A 21,727-nucleotide genomic window follows, 5' to 3' on the forward strand; every position below is an offset into this window, starting at 1 on the left:
AACTATGATGTCAGTGGCTTTGAGAACATGGACTTTATTCAGTTCATATAAAAGTGACACACAAACAAACAAACAAAAAAAGTCTGAACAGATTCTTCAGGTAATTAATATTCACAGGGACATGAGCTGTCCTGCATCGCCACGGGGCTGCTGCTGCTGCTGCTGCTGCTGCACCGTCACCACATCACCACTGGAGTTCACATCTCCTGCACGTGGCCACAGACCTGTGCAGTTAACAACCAGCAGAGGCCGGGGTAAGCCTGGGACAAACCACTGCACCCTTTGCTCAACTCCTTTCCCTGCTTTTTTCCCCCTCTCTTCCTACATCCATAACTCCTCCTTTTTTTTACTTCTTCTTCATCTGGTTTTTTCAATCCTCATTGTGACCCTTCATATCCCTGAGCCCTCCTTCTCTGATTGGTTCCAGACATGCCACTGAGCTCTTCTTGCCGACTCAACATTCCACAGCTGGAGACTGCACACACACACACACACGGACACACACACGTTCCTATTTACTCTTTCTCTAAATACCTTCCCCCTCTATCTTAGTCCAACTCAAAGAGCAAAAAAAGGGAGACTTTTTTTTCACAGCCTCAGACTGAAAAGGTTCCAAAGCATTCCTCTAGGCAGGAAGACAGAAATGCACTCAGAGGCAAGAGCTGAGGGAAAAAGAAAAATGAAAAAGAGGAGGCAAATCTGGTCATTACTGAAGCACAAATGTGAAATCTTACAATAAGGTAGAAACAAAGAGAGAATTGGAGAAAGTTATGAAAGAGTGAACTCTTTTTTTTAAGTCTTAAACTCCCACTCTTTGTGCATGAGGGATGTTTTCCTTTGTGGGTAAAAGAAGAAGATGTTTCCAAATGTCTTCACCAGTTGTAGTAGATTGAAAACACATAATGAAACCTATGCGAGTGAAAATATACGAGTGGTCCATAGAAATTATAAATCAGGCCAAATCAGTGCCAAATTGCAGACCTTTTCTTCATGGTGAAAACAAGGAAAATTACGGTTGGTAAAAGTGCTGAATCAGCTCCAGATGGTGGCGCGAGGGGCCAAAACAAACACAAGTCAGGAAACCCAAAGCTGCAAATGTGTCTTAAAGGATCACGAACAAAGGGGAGTGGAGGACTGAGACTGACCTGGATCAAGATAATAAAGGAAAGTGCCAAAATGTACACAGAGCCATAGATGCTGAGAGACAACTCTACGTCCCGCTGAAACCAAAAGAGACAACGCAATCTATTTAAAGACCAGCTTTCAATACTAACTTCTACTTATGTGCACAATTGTAGTGTGCTGCCCTCAGACGCTTTAAGGTCACTGGTCCCGGTCGTCTTCCACACGTTCACATTTTGGACCTCTTCCTACTTTGCTCGTCTGACAGCTGGTGCTGACGTGTCGCGTCAGAAAAGGAGGAGAGAAGCAGGCTCACAAAAAAAGAAACCACGCACACACATCATCAGTGACAGCTCTCCACAGCTGCAGAGGTAAGGACAAATCGATGGCAAGGACATGAACGCAATGCAACAACAAAACACACGTCAAGTTCTGGTAAATACAGTCATGGCAAAGAAGATTACAAAGGCTTATGGGTGAATTTGGTCCTGACGGAGACTGATTGTGTATTTAGAGGACAGAGACAAGTCCTTTAGTTGTGTTTTGTGAGTCTTTCAATCAAAATGGGAACAAGAAATATATATACACCAAGCAAAAGATTTACGCTGGCACCGGGGAAGACGGCGAGGAGTCATTTCATTAAAAAAAATTTTTGGTTGAACTTTTCCAGCTGCAATAAAACCAAACTCCCAGGAGATCCATTCACAGCCTCCATGCATGCTGTGTGGAGAAAAGTCGTACATATAGAATGATTTGTCTGGAGAGAAATTACTTAAACTGTTAAGTCTTGGCAAAAAAACCCCAAAGTGACTGAAAAAAGCCTGGGATTCAATTTAAAAACTAAAATATATGCTGCGCTCTACACAGCCCCTCAACACAGGGGGAAAAAATCTTTCTTCTTCTTTTTGTTGTTTTTAGGGTTTAAAACATAAATGCCGCAATGAGTTTTTTGAGTCAACACATTGAAATCAACCTCTCTTGTGTGTCAGGTCAGATCCAGTCTAGTCTGATGGCCGGACGCTCCAAAGTCACTCGCCGCTACTCCGCCTGCTCGTTCAGCTCCATGTCTGACACCAGGATGTTCTTCTCGATCTGCTCGCCGTTGCTGGAGCTGGTGCGACTGTAGCGAGCGCCTTCGTAGGAACCCCGTGACCCGAGAGTCCGCCGTCGGTACAAGAAGATCACGGCGAGGATCAGCACCACCAGCACCAGGCCCGTCACTATGATAACAATCAGGGTGGGCAGATGGTCGCTGTCCACTTGAAGAAGACAAAAGATGGAGGTCTGGATTAGCGCACACACACACACACTCTGCACACGGCATACACACTATGAACATGATGATAATCATACTCACTTTTTACGGCTGAAGTTTCAGTAACTGCACATGGAAGAAGGGAGAGATAAGTCATTAATTGCTCTAATTTTAGTAATAGAATTTAGAATTTATTCAAGGTTGCACATGTTCTTCTTTGAAATGATAAGTCAACATTCACCGCTTGACAGGTTTGACATTAAACGCCATTTCTCGTCATCTTCATTGTCAATATAGCTTGTACTTTGACGGTCACAGTGGGAGCCGGAGCCAATTCCAGCTGACAATGGCCGTGTGGAAAGATTGCCAGGTCTATCACAGGGCAAGTGAGGTTATAATGATAAACTATAATCCCGTCCATACACGCCAAGCACTCAAAAACATCTTCAGTCACATGGAAATGGAAAAACTTGACTGTTAAAGTGTTAAAAAGTCAACAGGTGGCGATATTACCGCAACTGAATAGCCTTGTAAAGACAAAACGTCACTAACTGTTCTGGTAGGCAGCTAAAAAAAGTCCAGTTATCAATGCAAATACTAACAGTTTTCTGACATAATTACATAATTTGGCTCATGTAAACAAATATGATGACGCCTGAGGCCACAGTTGCACACCAGTTGATGCTACAAGCCAAATTCTTGGTTGTCTCTGACAGACACTGAATGGTGATTGTGAAAAACATCGTTATAGCAGGAGTTTCCCCAAAATGTGTGTGTTCAGAGATCTAACCCACAGTTCGCATGAGTTTGAAAGACCAAAACACAAAGAAAAAGCAATGTTCTCCAAAAACACTGGCCTACGTGTGGACTGGACCACAAAGACACACATTGGACAAGTCTGCATTTAATCTGAAGCCAAACGTCTTTGGAACTATGTCTCTGTGAGACACCAGTGCTACCAGTGCACCAGTCTGCACTACTGTGTTAGGGTATTGTACAGTGAAACCTGGAAAACAATCGTCCTGTTGTTGCATCATTGCATCTGGTTGATTTGTGACTGAAACTCTTGGAAAAACTTGGTGTTGTGTGTGTGTGTGTGTGTGCTTACTGCGTGGCTGTTTGCAGATGACTCCGTGCGTTCGATTCCGACATGAGCCCGGTTTCCACAGGCCGCTGTTGCTCTGGATCCAGAAGCAGGAGTTTGGAGACAGAACAGAAAATGCAAGGTCGTGTTTTTCCCAGTTGGTGAATGACATCTCTGTGTCCTCGCTCCACACCAGACCTCTGCCTGCAGCAGGAACACAAGCATGCACACAGTGAAGTCAGCCGTCTGTAGTTTTAGAACCTGTTTTTTTTGTTTTTTTAACTCTACCCATTAGCATTCAAATCAAGTGATATAACTGGGGACAATGGACATTCACATTTCACATTCATTTGACTTGAGAGAAAGTCTTTATGGAGTTTATTCTATGTAATTCATTCTTTCATGGTTGTTCTGTGAAAATGGAAACACAATTAACCTGCTCACATGTACTTAATTAGGACATTTATCTCCAAGCATAACAAGAGCAGCAGTATGAAATGAATTAACACGTTTGGATTTGGACTTTCGATAAGAGATGGACGGGTGCGTCTGAGGCTGGACCTTTTACGCTGATGCCCAGCCAGGCTCCGTGTGCCTGCTCTGCGTAGCTCTGGATGTGTTGCCACACAAATCCATTCTCCGTTTCATCCAAGATAGTGAGAAGTTCTGCGCCCACTAGATGAGGGGAGGATTAGAAAATGGAGCAGCTCAATAAAAAGCATCTACATTTAGACATATTGATACATGTGGTCAAGTGTGTGCAGTGGAGGAGGTCAGGAGTGTTGCACTACAGTGGATTTCAGTTTCATGCTGTGTACGGGCAGCAGTCTGTCTCATGTCAGCGTGTGGGAGCGTCTGCTGCTTCCCTACCTTTTTTGCAGGTCATGCGCGCGTCCTGCTGCAGTTTAAGAGTGTGCAGGTTGAAGGCGTAGCAGTGGTTTCGGAAAGGCACCCACGCCCACCCTCCTAATTTTCGGGGACACTTGCCAGGGTAGATCCACTGGTGACCGACAGGCTCATCTGACAGCATGGAAACACAGTTATGATGACGACAGTTTAACCACGGAAAAGGGATAAATCTCATGGTTTTGGTAAACAGTTACTCAATAAGCTGAATATGTTATGTTTTACATACTAGTCCTTTTAAAGGTCATAATATTACTGGTCTTATTACTTGGTATCATAAGTCATTTTACATTACTCATTCTATTATTTTGTAAATACAATCAAAAAGTGATAAAAGGTAAAAAAATAAATAAATCACAATCTAGTGATACAATAACTCAGTGTTACTTTGCTTCCAAATTGTAATATTCTAACTTAGGGTAAAATAATAATATCAGTAGTGGGTAATGCATACTGCCCCACACTATCATTGGTAATGTGTAAACTACTCTATATCGTTGAAATATTCAACACAAATACCACTAATTTGACAGATAGCAGCCTCCAGCTTAGCATCACAGGGACTCATAGACCACTGGCCCGTCGTGGTCATGTGACCGCATCCAGCCATCTGATTGGGCTCCCCGTCGTTCCAGTTTGAATAGGTCACATCCTCTTCACCCAACCAGGTGAAACTCCGTCCCTGAGAACATGAAAAATTAGTTGCAAAGCACTGACAGCATACAAAACACTGGTGAACTGAAGAAATTAATAAAACATAAAAAGTATGTACGTAAATGTTCAGTCAGTAACATTTGTTATATTATATGGATCTTGTATTTATATTCTTTTTCTTCTTCTTCAGTTTGTCTCTTGTAATTGTGTACAACTGATCTACGTGCCTTAAAATTGCCCCTCGGGGACAAATAAAGTCCTTTGAATTGAATTGAATTAGTATAAATATACTACCCATCTGAGGCTGAGTGTGTATTTCGTAGCCTCAGAATAAGCCTTTTATGTGTACTTTGTGCAAATGCAGTGCTTTATTGAAGCACTCACCTTGTGCCGCCATGTTTTTACATTAGCTCTAATGGACAAACCGTGTGTTTGGCATTTTGAAGCAGAAAGGCAAATGTAAAAGGCCAATGTAGGTCCCTGATCTGCTTCAGTCTCCTACTACTACAACTACTAGCTGGTCCTTTAATATAACGTATAAGTTAACAGACTCACTCCGAAGTTATAGAGAGAGATCCAGGCTGGCCGGCGCAGGCTGTTGATGAGCAGGGTGAGGTAAGCCTGCTGGAAGGGATCCTTCACTCTCGCCAGAGTCCCATTCAAAGAATTGCACACGTGCAGAGCACCGGTCCAGTCCAGGCGCTTCTCTACCACTCGGTACGTCACTCCGCCCAGCTCGACTGGCGTCGCCAGGGAGGCAGGGATCAGGGCAGGCGCTGGAGGTAGATCTTGGTCTGAAGAGAGAAGAAAGTCAGATAGGATTTAACGTGAGTCGACTCACTCCTTTTACAAGTCTTCACTTGTGAAATGCACATTGTCAGAGATTATATCTGATGACTCACCTTGACGCCTTTGACAAATGTAGCCGTTACTCTCCATCTCACAGGCTCGGGAGGCCCACATGCCAGAGTTCTTCTTTGGGCTCCCGTGAATCATCACCACACAGTTTCCCTGCGAGGTCGACAGTGAAATAATCAGAGCAGAAACAGACAGAGGACAATGCCGAGCTGTGACTGGTGGCTGTAGACTTGTTAGTACCCGTGTCTTGTTTTGGTGTGGACCACTGTTGTCGATTGGCTCTCCAGGACCCCAGTTGGTGTAGCTGAGCAGGCTGGTCTTAGTCCACTGGAAATGACCTTTGGAGTCTGAAGTCAAACCCACCCAAAGGTCAATGCTGGCATTGTTCAGCAGGGTGGTGATGAAAGCTGTGAGGAGGAGACAAGATTGTCAGGTATGACACATTTATTAACCGTCACAAATAACAACAATTGGCATATTGGATTAACATAAAATAAAATAAAAGTATTGGATTTTTAAAAGGTGTTATTTTGAAAATAAATTTGATGCTGCTTATCATTCAAAGACATCACAAAATCAGTATTCAAATCTAAAATGATAGAACTGTTACCATAGTTTTACAGTTTCCTCCCTGAAGCAAACACAGAAATAACAATATATTGAATAGCCACCAGGGGGCAACTATGCTGGTTACAAAAGAACATTAGACTGGGAAAATTAAATAACTCCCTGAGGAATTAATGTTTTAAACCATTAATAGCAAATGTTGATTTGTAAATCATGTTCCCATTTAAAGGAAAAATGCACGATAAAGCGCGGCAAATATGAGTGGACGACACCAGTGTCAAATAGGAGCCTGGTTGTAGATGATGCCTCTGAACTTCCATTTACAAAACGTCAACATGGGCAAATCACGATTCTGTGTGCTTTCAAAATGGTCCAGACTCTTCTGGGTAACCTAATAAACCTATCTTTGGTCTTTTCTCCACCACCATGATTGTACGTCAGTTGTTCTCTGCTGTTATTACCTTGCTCCAAGTGATTGGACACCATGGCCAGTACACCTCCCTGTATCTCGCATTTCAACTTGGACGCAGACCACGTGACCTTGTACAGTTGATCAAACACCCTGAAACACTTCAGAAAAAAGCACAAAGAAGTCAGCTCAGGTCAAATTTGGTCAGTTTGATTAAGGACAGTATAAAATGTGTAATAAGTTGAGGTGCTATACCTCCCCGGCCTGTTTTAACATGATAAATACACTTTCAAATCCTGTTGTGTCTTAGCTCTACCTTATGCTGAAAGGAAGCCCATCCTTGTGGACAGCCTGCGGGAGGGTGAGGGGATGCTGGGGTTGGAGGAATGGTGCCAGTGACATTCACTCTTTTACAGATGTAAGGCAGGTCAGAGTGGCATTTTTGATCGGACCAGTCCCCTGATTGGAAGTGAAAAAACACAAAATCATGTTAAGTGCATTGGATTTAGCCTCTTGAGGCCACATATTCTGGCTGTTTTTACCTTTACTGGCTGATAAGTAGACGCATTTGCGGTCTCGGCTGAGTGCATGCGGCCTCCCCAGAGCCCAGGACACGTAGTTGAGCACCGAGTGATCGGACCAGCGGAAACGGCCGTCATTTTCATAGGTGTGAAGCCCCACCCACCAGTTGTCACCCTCCACTTTCACCATCTAAACAAGAGAGAGAGAAACTGTGAAAAAGTGTGTCAAGACTGCATGCTGATTTATATCACAGCAGGACTCCAAATGTGTGGTTGTACAATCCTGAACTGTAGTTACACAGTGCGGTTGCTATGCAGAATGTGGAGACACCATAATTAGTGGTGATCTTCACAAACACGTTTGTGCCTGATAACAGATTTGGCCAGATTAAGCTGGACCGCTGGCTGAGACAATCACGATAAATTGCAGCTCTGGGGTTAAATCAACGCCTATAAATGATAACGATGAACACGTTTATCATTGCCTTGCGTAAAGTGTTTGCCAGGAAAGCCTCTTCCCCTGCTGAGTGGACGGAGGCCAGTGAGGAATCGAACCAGGAGCAAATTCTCTGGGCCTGGTCCCAAGTGGTGCGGTGGTCAAAGAATTTATACTCGGCCTCTTGAAAGACGACCCACTCTGGTGAACTGGTGCCTGACAGACGAGAGATAAAGAAGGAGAAGAAGAAGAAGAAGAAGAAGAATAGAATAGAATAGAATAGAATGCCTTTATTGTCATTATACAAGTTGTACAACGAGATTTACTTGACTTCACCTTGAAAGTGCATACAGCTAACAACGAAGAAGAAGAAGAAGGAAACATGGGCAGGTTTTCAGTGGTCATTTCTGGATGTTCAGAAGTTAATTTGGAAGCTGAATAAAAAAACTCACCTTCGGATACTTCCGGTTCCTGTTCTACACTACCTACAAACACACAATCAAACAAAAGGTGTGTTAATGACATAAAAACAAGTGCTTTAGGAAGGAAAACACCAACTGAAGAAAAATAGAAATCATTATGTCATCCAAGTACATCCATTCAACTGCTTTTTAACCCGAAAATCTAAGCTGTCAATCAAATAGCAGCAATTCAATGTATTCAGACACGCAAACACAGACAAGACAACTTCATACTGAGCATCAGAATGGGAAAGAAATGTGATTAAAGTGACTTTGAATGTGGCATGATAGTTAGTGCCAGGTGGGCTGGTCTTGATGATCGACAGAGTTTTTCACAAAAATAATTTCCTCTAGGGTTTATAGAGAGTGGTCAGCAAAAGAAATGCCTTGTTGATGCCAGAGGTCAGAGGGGAATGAACAGATTGATTAAAAATGATAGGAAGTAACTCAAATACCAGAGGACCGGGTGCCACTCTTGCAACTTTATTAGGCGTCCTCTGTACCCAATAATGATCAGTGAGTATTTATACACCAATACTGATTCAATCGACATAATCTTTAAATGGGCAAAAATAAGTCTAGTGCGGTTTTACCTCTGGGGATCTTGCAGATCCAGTCGAGGTCAGAATCACAGTGCATGGCCAGCCAGGTCATGGTTCCTAAGTCTGCTGCAGCACACTGCCGAATGTTGTAAGAGTAGCGGCCAAAGTTCTGGTACGTGACCTGAGACAAACAGACACACATTTTGGTTTCAAATTAGGTTCAAAACTTCGCAGTAAAGTTGCATCTTTGTTTTTTTTGACCAACTATTGTTGTCACGACTCACGGCCAATCCATCGCTCCACTTCCAGCTGCCGTTGTCCATGGGGTTCCTGCGGTTCAGTCCGATCCAAAACCAGTGCTGCTCATGTTCCTCTGATTCCCTGTGGACCATATTGTCAGCATTGTCAAAAGGACAAGAGTAGCTCAAATATTTTTAGCCAACAAAGATCTCTCATGCCGGGTTCATTCTGAACAAGTCCTCAGAAAGTCATTTAGGATTAATTCAAGTTCCCACTTATGTTCTCTATGATGAGTTTGTGCTTTAGAGGAAGACGTTTATTCCGGAGGTCATTAAACTGGGAACCAGTCCAAGAAATGTGTGTGTATACACCAGCAGCGCAGAGGCAGCCGGGGACACAACGCTTATATACTGTCCAACTACTGAATGACAGACTTTTCATGGGTGCCTCTTTATGTTTTCAGTCATATTTCAATCTGTTTTTAGTACAATGTTGCTGTTCCTGTCTCCATCTGTTTTGACATAAAACACATCACTTCCTGTGTCTTGTGGAACTGATAGGCTTCATCAGAATTGTGTGAATTCATTTGACAATGATCTGAATCAATGGGTAATGTTATTAAGTCATTATGATCATCTTCGCCACAGTCAGAGGTGCACACCTACCCGAAGGTCTCATGAAGGATCTGCACCACATATTGCTCTTCGTCGGGGCCGGTGATGCTCAACAGGTTGGCTCCGTGTCTCCTGCAGTACAGGTGAGCCTGCAGCCAACTCTGCTTTTCCTCCAGCTGGGAGGAGTGAAACACCTGCACACAGATAACAAAGAGTAAATAACACACAAGTCGCAGGTACAATGAGCACCAGCAGTGTGAAACATTTCCCAGAGTGAACCTTGTAACAGTAGCGCAGTTTATCGTTGCTCTTCCAGCCCCTGGGACATGAGCCGCTGAGGCTTGGGGTCGGCTGAGGGACGGGGGGCTCGGGGTTCAGCGACGCGTCCTGGTTCTGTCGGCAGATGAATTTCGCCTTGTATGACGCACACTCCTTCACCTCCCACAGACCGGTCGTGAAACCAGTCGCCATAGAAACGCAGCCGCCGCCGTCCACATTGACTGAAATAGACACAGGGTGAAATGTGGGTGAGAGCAAAAAAAAAAAGAAAAAAAGGAGAAGATGCTGCACTGACGAAATACGTGGAAACACAGGAACCATGTGGAGGAGAGGAAAAGAGTGGGAATAAGTTTTGAGACAGGGCTTCATTCCTTCACTCTCTGCTGTGGCTCATGTTTTCAATGGTGTGTACATTAGTCAAAGCTGGTCTTGTATTATATGGACGTCTTTTATTATGACTGTACTGTACAGAATTTTGATTTTGAAAAACGAATTTCCTCACACGATATTATCTTAGGGTTGCGGTAGAGTCTACTGTATGTGGTCCTCTCTATTTTAAATAAAAACATTTTTCTCTGTTACTGGCCAACCCAACCAGAATATTCTGGGAAGAGGTGAGACAGTTCATATCTTTGAATCTTTCAGTGACTCAAAAGCAAGTAGATTCAGCTACAGCCTGCATTTTGAAAAGAGAGTCATTCTGTTTCCTGCCTCATTCCTGCTCTGATATCATCGCAGTGAGTTCAATAACTGTTTTCTGCTTTTGTTCGATCGGCAGAGTCAAATGAGGATTTTTGTACATGAAACAAAGAAGGAAAGAACACATGGTAACGTTTATCGAAATTCCACTTGCAGATTCAATCCAAAACTGTCTCTGGTTCAGAATTGATCTCATGATCTGGGCAATTTGAAATCCCTGTTTATAGATTAGAGGAAACTTTAATGATCCCCTCAGGGGAGTGAACTCATTGGCAACACAGACAATAAGGACACAAGCAGACAGAGGCTGACAACCAATAAACAAAATATAATGAAGCTGAATTGTAAAAATGTAAAACCAATATAAATAAAAATATGTATATACGTTGTGAAATCAACATACATGAAACATTTGATTATCTTTGACATTAGCTCTGGTCGACCAAGCAAATATTATGACAAAAAGAAATTTTTCCACGTTTGACAACAGTATCCGATTAAATGAATTATCTAAAATCATTCACAGGCTCATTTCAACATGATATGTTACCTGGTTGGTCACGGTTCCAGTTGGTGTAGGACACTTCATCCTTGCTGAGCCAGTGGAAAGAGCCGCGGTTGCTTTGGTTATGGAGGCCAATCCAGAAGGAATCCCCAGAGCGACCGAACAACAGGCTGTTGGCAAAGGCCTGTTCAAACCTATGAGGGTTGAGAAGAGTCTTTTAATAGAAGCAGCACTCACAAAACCATGTATTTTAATGGCTACACATTAGAACACATGCGCGTCAAGTTGTGCGCTCTTGCTGTACACGCCTGTTGGTGATGGTAACAAGGGTGGCACCACTGTCCTCGCAGGATTTCCTGGCCTCATCGAAGGTGAGCAGATCTTCACCCACCCAGTAACAAGCTGGACTGTGCCATTTCCAGCCCTGAGAGGAGGGAAGACAAGAGGAGATGAGATTAGACAGACATGGGGGGAAAAAAGGCCTAAAAACTCACTTAAATAACAGTGTATTGGTGCATTAAAATATGCATTCATTAAACTTAGTAAGGGGCTTTTAAAGTGATTATGTTTCAGAAGCACCATTTATGAAAAGGAAGTAATTCTATGTCATTTTAGGCCAACAAAAAAAGATGAAGAGGTTAAGGGAAACAGAGGATCAAGTATTAAACGGGCAAACAGGGCATTTCTTCCACTTCAATCACTAACTGCTAAAGTCCTTTTGCCCTTAATCTTCCACGTAATGTCTTTCACATCTGTTCAGCACTCTCAGACATGTCACATTCACTCACAGACAGACACCTCAAACCTTTTTTTAAAGGATCTCTCTCTCTCTCGGAGTGATGAAGAAAAAACAAATTTCTTCATATCAGCCAACTTTATTCCAAAAGTGGAATACAAAGAACAAGCCCATGCACGAAGAAAATAACATCTCCCTGGCCTCAATCCCTTCCTGCCAGCTCATGTACTGTAGCTGTGGACGTGTACAGATGCCGAGAGCAGCCAACACACAGAAGGTCACGAGGGGTGAGATAATGTGCAAGAATGAAAGCATGAGACACTTTTGTGTGAATACGCACAACCACATTTGGCACCTGGACAGAAAGCTGAAAGATTACACCTGCTGGAGAGAAGCTCACATCTTTCCCTCACACGTCTCTATCTCTATCAAGACATTAAACAGCTATTGTTAGGTTTCTCCTAATAACACTTTTCCTTTCAGCATATTTCAATGAACTTGTTTACACTGTAGTGCATGACATTTAAATACGGACAAATACATTCTGCACAGAGGAAGTGACTTGTTTATGCCAAGACAGATGGGGGCAACAGCAACATTGCACCAGTAAAGCAGCAGGTAGGAGTAACTGAAAACACAGAGAATAGTGACTTTACTGCTCAAAAAACCCAGTCGTTCAGCTGTTTCTTCTGACGATGACACAAAGGCAGAATAATTTCATCACCAACAACAAAAACACTAAAAGTTACGCACTGCAGCTTTAACCAAGCACATGTTTCATTCAACCACATATCTCTACGTAACTTTTGTCAAAATCTCTTGGAAAAAAACTCGTGAAAATACAGTATTCCCGTATTATTTTGAATATGATTTACTTTGTTAACCCAAACCAAAGAGCAAAATTTGCTCCTGTAATCTCTAATCCAAAACTAAGTTCCTGTCTCAGGGGTGCAGAACTCAGAAGCTGTGTCTTTAAACAGTTTAAAGCGGTACAAAAGATGAACATGGGAACCCAGAGAGGTCAATTATTAGATTATGTGGGGACCCACTATGGTTGTGGGGCCTTAGCAGCTGCTTACGCCCCGGGCAGCATCTGACAATGGCGATTAATGTTTTCTAATCTTGCTCGAGCAGCTGAGCTACTCTCATTAAAAAAAAGAAAGAAAAAGAAAGCAGACAAACAATGGCTCTCCGTTGAGAAAGTAAAATGGCGACATTACAATAATGAGCAATCCATTCCATGTTTTTAGAGCAATGAGCTCAGCACTGGATGGGGTAAATGGTTTGTGGATCATGTTGTTTAATGTTGCAGAAATGGTCAGCGGGCTTCCTCGTCATCGACGTGTGAAGTGAGATCATCTGCTCAAAATAAGCCGCCGCGCCGCCGCAGGGTAAATGCAGCGCGCGCTGTGGCAAATGACCCCCGTCACATTACCACCCATGATGCCCCACTCCCCCTGGGGAGACGCGTACAGATCCATTATGGCAAACAAATGGTCCATCCATACAGAGATCTTTGTTGAACGTTCACAGCTGAGCACCAACACGACCCTCGGCTTCAGATGGTTTACATCATATATCAACACACAGACACAGAAATGTGACACTCCTCGAGATACACAGACACACTATATCTGTCCTCACGACGTGACTCGCCCCTGTGTGACACATTACTGAAAAGAACCTATTAAATCAGTCATTCCCAGAGACAGGGTTGGGACCCTAGGGCCGCAGGAGATATTTGATTTTTTATTGCACTTATATTCTGTTTACTACTCAGCCCTGAGATTCATTACTGGTGACAACTACAACACTAATCCCTGTGTCCTGTAAGAAAATCGTCGGTCATTCTCACGAAACAACCAGCCGTAGCATCACCCGTAAGAACCAGGGACCTACAGAGCTTCATCGGATGTCAATCAGAATATATATCATTCTATTGAAGAACACCTGAAAGGAAAATGTTGTGAATGATGTCAATCAAGTAGGAAGCAGGCTCATTTCTCCATAGATTTTTACGCAGAGTACTTTTTGAGACCGAGATTTGCAATTTTTGCCATGCTGAGGTTTTGCAACTGGAAATTCACAGATGTTACCAGGCACTCACTTTCTCTAAATGGGTGCATAATTTGCATGCCTACAACTAGTGATTGAGACATTATAAATGAAGTGAGAGGGCTCATTTCCCCATACATTCAGTCATTCATTGTTTTGCAACCAGTGGAGTTGCCCCCTGGTGGCTGCTGAGTATACCATTAATTTAGAGTTGGCTTCAGGAAGGAAACCGTAAGACTTTATCCATTTTTTGTATTCGCTTTCTAGGGATGCACAATCCTTTACTAGCTTTTTAGCCTTATTTTTTATTTGAAGGCTCATTTTCTTCAATTCAAACTCTTGTGTTGCGGCCAATGTCGTCACCCCATGGTGGCTATTCAGTATATTCTAACTTCCTGATTACCTTTAAGCTGCAAACCAGAACATTACATCTTTATTTTGTATATGTTTGCAACCAGTAGAGTCTCCCCCTTATTCAAAAATGAGCCTCAGTTGTTAAAAATAAGAATACAAGCATTTGAAATCAGTGTCTGTGTGTAATATTGCATGTTTGCATTAGTGTATAATAAGCCTTTTATGTGTACTTCAGCCATGAGCCTTGCTCTATAGCAGAGGTGTCAAACTGGTGGTCTGTGGCCCCCCACATGGTTTACATGTGGCTTACCACTTTATCTCATGTTCTAATGAAAACACAGAGCTCATCGAATATAGAGAGAATATAATACTACATTTATTTGCAAGCAATATTTTTATAAAAGTAACAATAAGACATTCAGTTGAAACTACTGCATAATTAAATGTATTATACTCGACATGAAATGACATACATATAAGATTGTTTGACGATTTAATTCCAGTTGTCCAGTTGATGTAATTATTTACTTAATATTTAATATTAATAGATTTATTTTGCATCATAAATATGTTGTTATTGTGAAGTACACATCATTCTGTATCAAAACAACAACACTTTTACTTTGAAAGCCTATCTTCATTGTGATTTCATTTCATTTGAAGCTCATATTGCCCACCCACTACTGAAAAGTTGTTTTTTTTGGCTGACCCCCTCTTGACCAGACTAGATGCTCATTGGACCCCAGGTCATTTGAGTTTGACACCCCAGCTCTATGGAGACCGACATCTCGCGTCGTCATATCTCTACAGCAGCCTGAATGTACGTTTTGTGTATAATGTGGTTTGTGTTTACATTTACAAAAAAAAGAATGTCTGTTGCGTTTGTGTGTCCAGAGCGGAGATTGTCTAGTCAGCTTGTTAGTCTTAAGTCTTAAGGGAGTCATTTATATTACAGTTACAGACTGGGGGCCAGACTTGTGGGCCAGAGGAAGAATGAGAGACGGAGGACAGCTCTGGGTAACGGGGTCAAAGGTGAGGGAATGGCTGCAGTCGAGCTCACTGTGACACGACATACTGTGAGCAGCTGGAATAAGAGTGTGGAGACGTTGTACGGAGCGGCAAATCCAAAGAAAGAAAGAGAGACTTACTTGTTTGCAGTCCTGGTGCTGTGGCTTCCCATCACCATTTGTTCCTGGTTTCTTACAGATGGAGGGCAGCGTCAAATTACAAGGGCTGTCATCCCAGCGGCCTTCCTGCACATGTTAGTAAGTAAGAAACAAACAGAAAGAGAGACAGCACAGCTGTTAAATATATACGCACGGAGGAGAATTTACTTAACTGTGAGGTGACGAAGGTCACTCACAGGTCCCCACATGGAGACGCAATCTTCTTGCGTGTTGCGGAAGTTGTTGGGTTCATATGGATGCCAGAAGGTGAAGGTGACGGGTGAGTGGTCAGTCCATTGGAAGTCCATCTGCATTTCAGTGTCATGAAGCCCAACCCATAGTTGGTCAATGTCTGAAAGAAGAAACGGATAGTACATACTGGTTATGAAAGAAAATTTAAGATTATGACTCAGTCTTAAAGCTATAGTGTGTAACTTTCAAATGCCATCGTCATTCACGTCATTCACGACTGCACACTGGAGCTTTAATATGAGATTTTCACATTTTCCCCGAGATTTAATAACATAGTTGGAGCAACTCCATGACCTCAAATACTTTATTCCTTATTTAATGTGCTGTTAATGAAGATATTTTGATCGAAATATTGCACAACTGAATCGTTTGGAATAGAAAAAACCCAACATATTTCTTAGTGTTGTGATAGATCTGAATGTGGACTCTGTGAACCCACTTTTCTTCAACATCACTTGAATGACTGCTTGATCTGAGTTCCCTCTACATTTATGCAGAACAAAATCAAACATCAAAATACCCTGCCCTACTCTGATAGACTTAATTTTCAACGTCTGGTGGTAGCACATGTGTAGAATTCAGAAAACAGGCAATAGGTTAAAACATTCAACGTGGTTGGAAATAGGGAACAAACAGACAAAGTAAAGGGTGAATGTGACATGTCAGGATTTAAATCAATTCCCGGGTTTTTATTGCAAAGCAATATAAGAAGAAAAATCACCTCTCTTCAAGTTGCGTATGATGAACTCCAGCTCAGGAAGAGTGTGGATGCTGACCAGGTTGGCTTCCACCTTCTGACAGGTTTTCCGAGCTGTGTGCCAGTCAGTCTTCTCCGAGGTCAGTTTGTAGCAGCCAGCCTGGAAAGACTGCCAGCCCACATCACATTCATATTTCTTATCATCAGTCCATGAATCTGTAGGAGCAAACAAAAAAAAACTGATCAAACAGGTGGACCTCCTTGGCAGAGTGGTAGGACCGTAACTGCTGCGCTCAGCTTTAATGCCAACACACTGACCTGTAGTAAAGGGGTCCAGGGTTGCATTGGGCCTCTTCTTACAAACATAAGGCAGAGCAACGGAACAATCGCGACTTTGCCAACGACCTGATGACTCTGTCCTGATCACGGCACAGTTCTCCTCCTCAGCGTGGTTCGGTTGGTCTGAGGATGAGAGTCAGACATAAAGAGAGCATCAACAACAGCAAAGTGCCCTTGTTCAAAGCACTTAACCCGAGAAACCTCTGGTTGTCGAGAAGAGAAGACTGTGGCTGCATTGGAAGGCTGCCAGGTGTTTGTTTGAACAAAACATCAGAGAGATTAGAAAGGGTTGATTCTGTTTTTATGGACTAACCTTGCTCCCAGTTAAGATATTTCAGTGGTGAGGAGTCGGCCCACTGCCAGCCCCCGTTGACGTCCAAGTCATTGAGGCCAATCCACAGAGCTGCACTGTAGCCAGTCAATAAACCTAAACCAGTAAGACAACACCTTCCTCAAAACCTATTAAATATAACACAAGAACATACCATCTGTATTTTATTGCTTATTATTTTACCCTGTCCGACAGAGTGAAATAACAGGATATTGTGGAGGAACAGCAACAGCAACTGAATAAAAATAGAGTATTCCTGAATTGAAATAGACAGTTTTGCTTGTGTGTGACATCATGCTGCACAGCAAACTCCATCCCATCAGTGAATTTCGTGACTTTTATGTTTGCTATAAGCAGGCTTAAATAAATTGAAGCTTAAAATGGAAAAGAACAGCTTTTTTCTGTCAAAGGTCATTTTGTAATCCCCAAAACAACAAATGAGGGTTAAAATAACCCCTGATTCTGGGAGAAGTGAGTGGAATTTGATGTGAATGTGAAAACCCTAACATTAATATGCCAATTTCTGATTAATTGTGTAACCAAGTTCTGTTAGATGACAAAGAATGCTAATTTAATTTGATCAGTATGGGAATTGTGGTACGCGTCGTTAAGTAAGAGACTATTTAAATTAAGAGCTGTGATATTTCTGTACATCTTTGTCCTTATTTTTTACTGCTTGTGACTATGAACGAGTAAGTCACTCGATGACAGTTTCCTGCTACATCAGGGTCATCAGCACTGTGTCAATGATGTTAACTTTACCGTTAATGTAGGTCTGCTCATGCAGCTTGGTGACGCTGAGCAGATCTGCCCCCTGCTGCTGGCAACTGATCCGAGCCTCACTCCATGACAGCGTAGCCTGGAAGTTAAACTGGTAACAGCTGTCGGCCAGTGGGTCAGTGTCCCAGAATGTCTCGCAGTTACTGCCTGACAAAAATGAAGAGTCAGTTAGATCAGATAAGGTAGCAGGGAGGAAACAGGAGGTATGTAACTCATATGGATGAGAAGAAACTATACAGTACGTTTACATGCACAGTGTAATCACGCTAAGGCAGTAGTCTGACTAAGACAGGCAACTGGATAACTTGTTGTTTCCAAGTATACATGCGGCCGTGTATGTCTGACTCCACCTCCATAGGTGGTGCTGTATCTCTCATACATGCAGGAATAATCGGACTATAATCGAGGTATGTTGAGTATGATTTAAGTCGGACTATGACAATAATTGTTTTTTGTCATGTTAACACTGTAGTCCGACTAAAATCGAGCTACTCTTAGTCGGACTAAGGTGCTAACATGACATTAAAAAAACAGGTTATTGTCTTAGTCTGACTAAAATCGCATGTAAACACACTGTATAGTGAAGCTCGTAATGTTTCCAGTGAGCTGAGAGATGCACCTCAAAGTGATCACTTACTCTTGACAGGACAAAACCCCCAGCGCTCGTCCTTGCCATAGTCAAAGGTGGTGGCACACCAGAGATGACCGTCTTCACGGCCGATACTAGTGCAGCTGTGGAACCACTTTCCATCATACATGAAGGGCAGGTAGCAAGGGCGGCCGTGAGAGTTCCCCTGGATTGTATAGATCTCTGTCGGGGCAAAGAGAGAGGAAAGGCTTTTAAATCCCTGCCTGAGTCGTCTTGTTATTAATTCTTAATCTGTTTTCTCAACGAGGTGTACAATCAAACAAGGGATGATATTCCAGTCAAAACAATAAAGTCAAACATTGGCCCACAGATGGAGCGGTAAATAAATACGTCATTATCTTTTAATCATGAACTTAATATGAAAATAAAACCAACAGCTGTGGAGAAAAAACAGAACTCTAAGTATTCAATTGTAAATCAGAATCTTTAAGTGATTATTAATGGGTTTCTCAGTTTGTTTAATGACAGTTTGACAAAATACTATGAAGCTACTGTTGTACAGGAATCTCTACTTTTCACCAGTGCAGTATGGTGTGAGGAAAAGGGCAACAGTGAGAGAGAAAGAGGGAGAGGCTCGATCTGTAGTGTTACCAAAACACTTTAGGCCAATGGAAAGTAGGGCAGACATGTTAAATAAGGGAGGAAAGATTTTTTTGACTTCCCCTGTTCTCCACCACTGACTGGCTGTGTGGCTACAGTCGAGCTGCTTCCCGGGTTGACTAATGTCAGAAATATTCCTCTCCAGCAGCGCACTGACTTCACAGAGAAACTTGTGAAGTTCAGCGCATGAAAGTAACATTTCCCGACATAACCAACCCCACCTATATACACAAAAACAAACCGTAAAAGAGGAAGAATGAAGAAGGTGGTATAGAGAGATTTTACAGTCTTATATTTATGGTAGATGTGGTTTTAATTGCAGCGTTGACTACGGACGCCTTCGTCTGAGCATCGTGACACAGTTTGAACAACCACCACACTTGATCAGGTAAGAATGGTGCTGGTGGTGGAAATGAGCCCATGCTGCAAACCACCATGGTTATATTTAATCTACAGTGAAACTATATAAATACAAATATACTTAAGGCAGCGCACGACTCTGTGTTTACCGGCGTTTACAAACACCAGCAAAGTTTTCCTTGGCTTTCTGACTGGCAGCCAGCCGCATGTCCCAGAAACTTCCCTCAGCGCGAGAGTTTGCATGCGTCCATTTGATCAGATGCAGCTGTGGTGCCCACAACGGTAAGTCTATCCGCCATAGTGAGGCAGCAAAACATGCACTGAAGGAGCCGCTCGACAATTGCTGCAGCCAGGAGGATGACAGATCCTTCAACAAGGGCTGTCTGGACAATCACACAAATTCAATAACGTGGCAAAAAGACAAAAAGAAATTGTATTATTACGATATTGAGTGTATGAACTGAATCCTTTACAGTGAATAGCGTGTGTTTCATCAGGTTGCTGGCAAATGTATTTTTTTGATTGATATGAGTTTGCACAATACTCCATCAGCTCCACACGACTCTCCACAAGTTTGTCAGTATAGCTGTGTTTTGTTTTCGTGTCACATTCCCATGCTGCACATGAAGCGATGCACTTTATGTCACTGACAGATGGAGGGACGGCAGAAGCACAACAGCTACATGTACTCCAGTTTTCCATACGGGAAAACAACAGAGTCATGAACCCAGGATCAAGGCAACAGCGCTCACCGCTATGCATCAACAAAAAGATTCCGCCTCATCCGTTTAGTCCTGACTCATGCAGACAGCCTCTGAGAGTGTGTCACAGCAGTGTAGCAGGAGAGGACATGTCTTCCTCAAAGTAATGCCTCTCTCGCTCACTCGCTGCAGAAACTCCAGTCCACGTCTGCAGTTGTACCTTCTGAGAAACTACTACAGAAATATTACATAGTATTATGTAATAATTCACACAGGAGCCTCACAGTACTACAAAACCTACAAAATGACTATTTGCAGTCTTAGCATTTGTGTTTTTATTGTGTATTGTCAACACACATGCATTAATGTACACACTAATGTTAATACAGAAAATGAGCCGAGGAGATCATAAACACGTCAGTTTCTCAACCGCTCTTGATATAAACACCTGTGTCAGTCCATTAAAGGGAACAAGACAGAGGTGAGATTGGAGCACAGCGGCCTTTCTGACATGTTTAAGCAGGAAAGGCGTTGATCACATTAACAACGGCATGCAACCTGGAACTGGAGGAAGTTAAACGGAGCTCAGCCATCACTGATTTGATTATTTACGCCTGAGACTTTTCTACTGTGACCGGTCAAAATGGCTGCTCTGCAAACAGCCCGTGACTTACAGGTATTAGCACCATTTAATGTATTAGCACACATTATTCCATAATTGTTTCTTGTCTATCATCAATAATGGGATATTGTGGTATTGCAAACCTCATGCAGAATCTTCCAGTGCATGCAGTATCTGTTTACTCATTATTTATTTGTTGTTTTAGTATTTCTTTAGTGTTTTATATATTAAAATACTAAATTGCACAGTTATTGAAAACACTTACGGCACGTTTCCACTGCGTTGGCTCGACTCGCCTTGCCTCGGCAAGTGAGCGATAGTACCTGGTACCTGCTACTTTTTTTAGTACCTGCTGTGGCGTGGTTCCAAGTGAGCTTAGGCGAGTCGCCACACTACTGGCCACTGATTGGTCAGAGTGTCGTCACAGGAAGAGGCGAGCAAGACATCTGACCCACGAATCAAGCTGAGCAATGCCGAACTGTAACGTGGGTTAATTCATCTCCAACAATTACCAGGGAAATCTAAATAAATTCTCAATATTTAACAGAGGAGTCTGGTGTATTTAGCAACAGCACTGCTGATCGCGACCAGCGAGCTGTATCACAAATCCTTCCGCTGTATTTCAGCCCAGTGTCTGTGTCAAACGGAGTCTGTGCTCCAGTCATGGAGGAAGTACTTTTCAATGAACTGATTGTAATGATTCAGTTACACTCAAAACAACTGCTTTACAAGTCACTAGTCACTCGTTTTTGTGTGTATGTGTGCGTGTAAAACAAAGTCATGGCAGTTTCATGCAGCCGTGCAGTGATGACTCCGCCCACGTTGAGTAGGTACTATTTTGTAGTGGAAAACCAACCTAAACCATGCCGTGCCGAGGCGAACTAGGACCATAGGTGGCTTTATATTCCCTTTGGGAAATATTCAACATGTATG

General features: G+C 42.6%; 1 protein-coding gene across 1 annotated transcript in view; it reads right to left on the bottom strand.

The window, feature by feature from the left end:
* Positions 1-10: 10 nt before the first annotated feature.
* mrc2 (mannose receptor, C type 2) overlaps positions 11-21,727 on the bottom strand; it is a 30,289-nt gene continuing 8,572 nt past the window's right edge. The window contains exons 3-29 of the mRNA XM_044051056.1: positions 18,500-18,673; positions 17,845-18,009; positions 17,065-17,178; positions 16,731-16,874; positions 16,437-16,628; positions 15,661-15,815; positions 15,446-15,550; positions 11,461-11,576; positions 11,198-11,346; positions 9,949-10,169; positions 9,721-9,863; positions 9,100-9,196; positions 8,867-8,996; positions 8,265-8,297; positions 7,862-8,028; positions 7,398-7,566; positions 7,172-7,314; positions 6,908-7,016; positions 6,120-6,286; positions 5,924-6,032; positions 5,577-5,815; positions 4,887-5,049; positions 4,332-4,481; positions 4,023-4,136; positions 3,486-3,665; positions 2,480-2,503; positions 11-2,381 (exon numbers count right to left, since the gene is read on the bottom strand). Of these exons, the coding sequence (XP_043906991.1) occupies positions 2,161-2,381; positions 2,480-2,503; positions 3,486-3,665; positions 4,023-4,136; positions 4,332-4,481; positions 4,887-5,049; positions 5,577-5,815; positions 5,924-6,032; positions 6,120-6,286; positions 6,908-7,016; positions 7,172-7,314; positions 7,398-7,566; positions 7,862-8,028; positions 8,265-8,297; positions 8,867-8,996; positions 9,100-9,196; positions 9,721-9,863; positions 9,949-10,169; positions 11,198-11,346; positions 11,461-11,576; positions 15,446-15,550; positions 15,661-15,815; positions 16,437-16,628; positions 16,731-16,874; positions 17,065-17,178; positions 17,845-18,009; positions 18,500-18,673 (3,893 nt within the window). The 3' untranslated portion in view covers positions 11-2,160. The remainder of the gene's footprint in view (positions 2,382-2,479; positions 2,504-3,485; positions 3,666-4,022; positions 4,137-4,331; positions 4,482-4,886; positions 5,050-5,576; positions 5,816-5,923; positions 6,033-6,119; positions 6,287-6,907; positions 7,017-7,171; positions 7,315-7,397; positions 7,567-7,861; positions 8,029-8,264; positions 8,298-8,866; positions 8,997-9,099; positions 9,197-9,720; positions 9,864-9,948; positions 10,170-11,197; positions 11,347-11,460; positions 11,577-15,445; positions 15,551-15,660; positions 15,816-16,436; positions 16,629-16,730; positions 16,875-17,064; positions 17,179-17,844; positions 18,010-18,499; positions 18,674-21,727) is intronic.

Source organism: Solea senegalensis, linkage group LG19, assembly GCF_019176455.1.
Source record: "Solea senegalensis isolate Sse05_10M linkage group LG19, IFAPA_SoseM_1, whole genome shotgun sequence".
Lineage (NCBI taxonomy): Eukaryota > Metazoa > Chordata > Actinopteri > Pleuronectiformes > Soleidae > Solea > Solea senegalensis.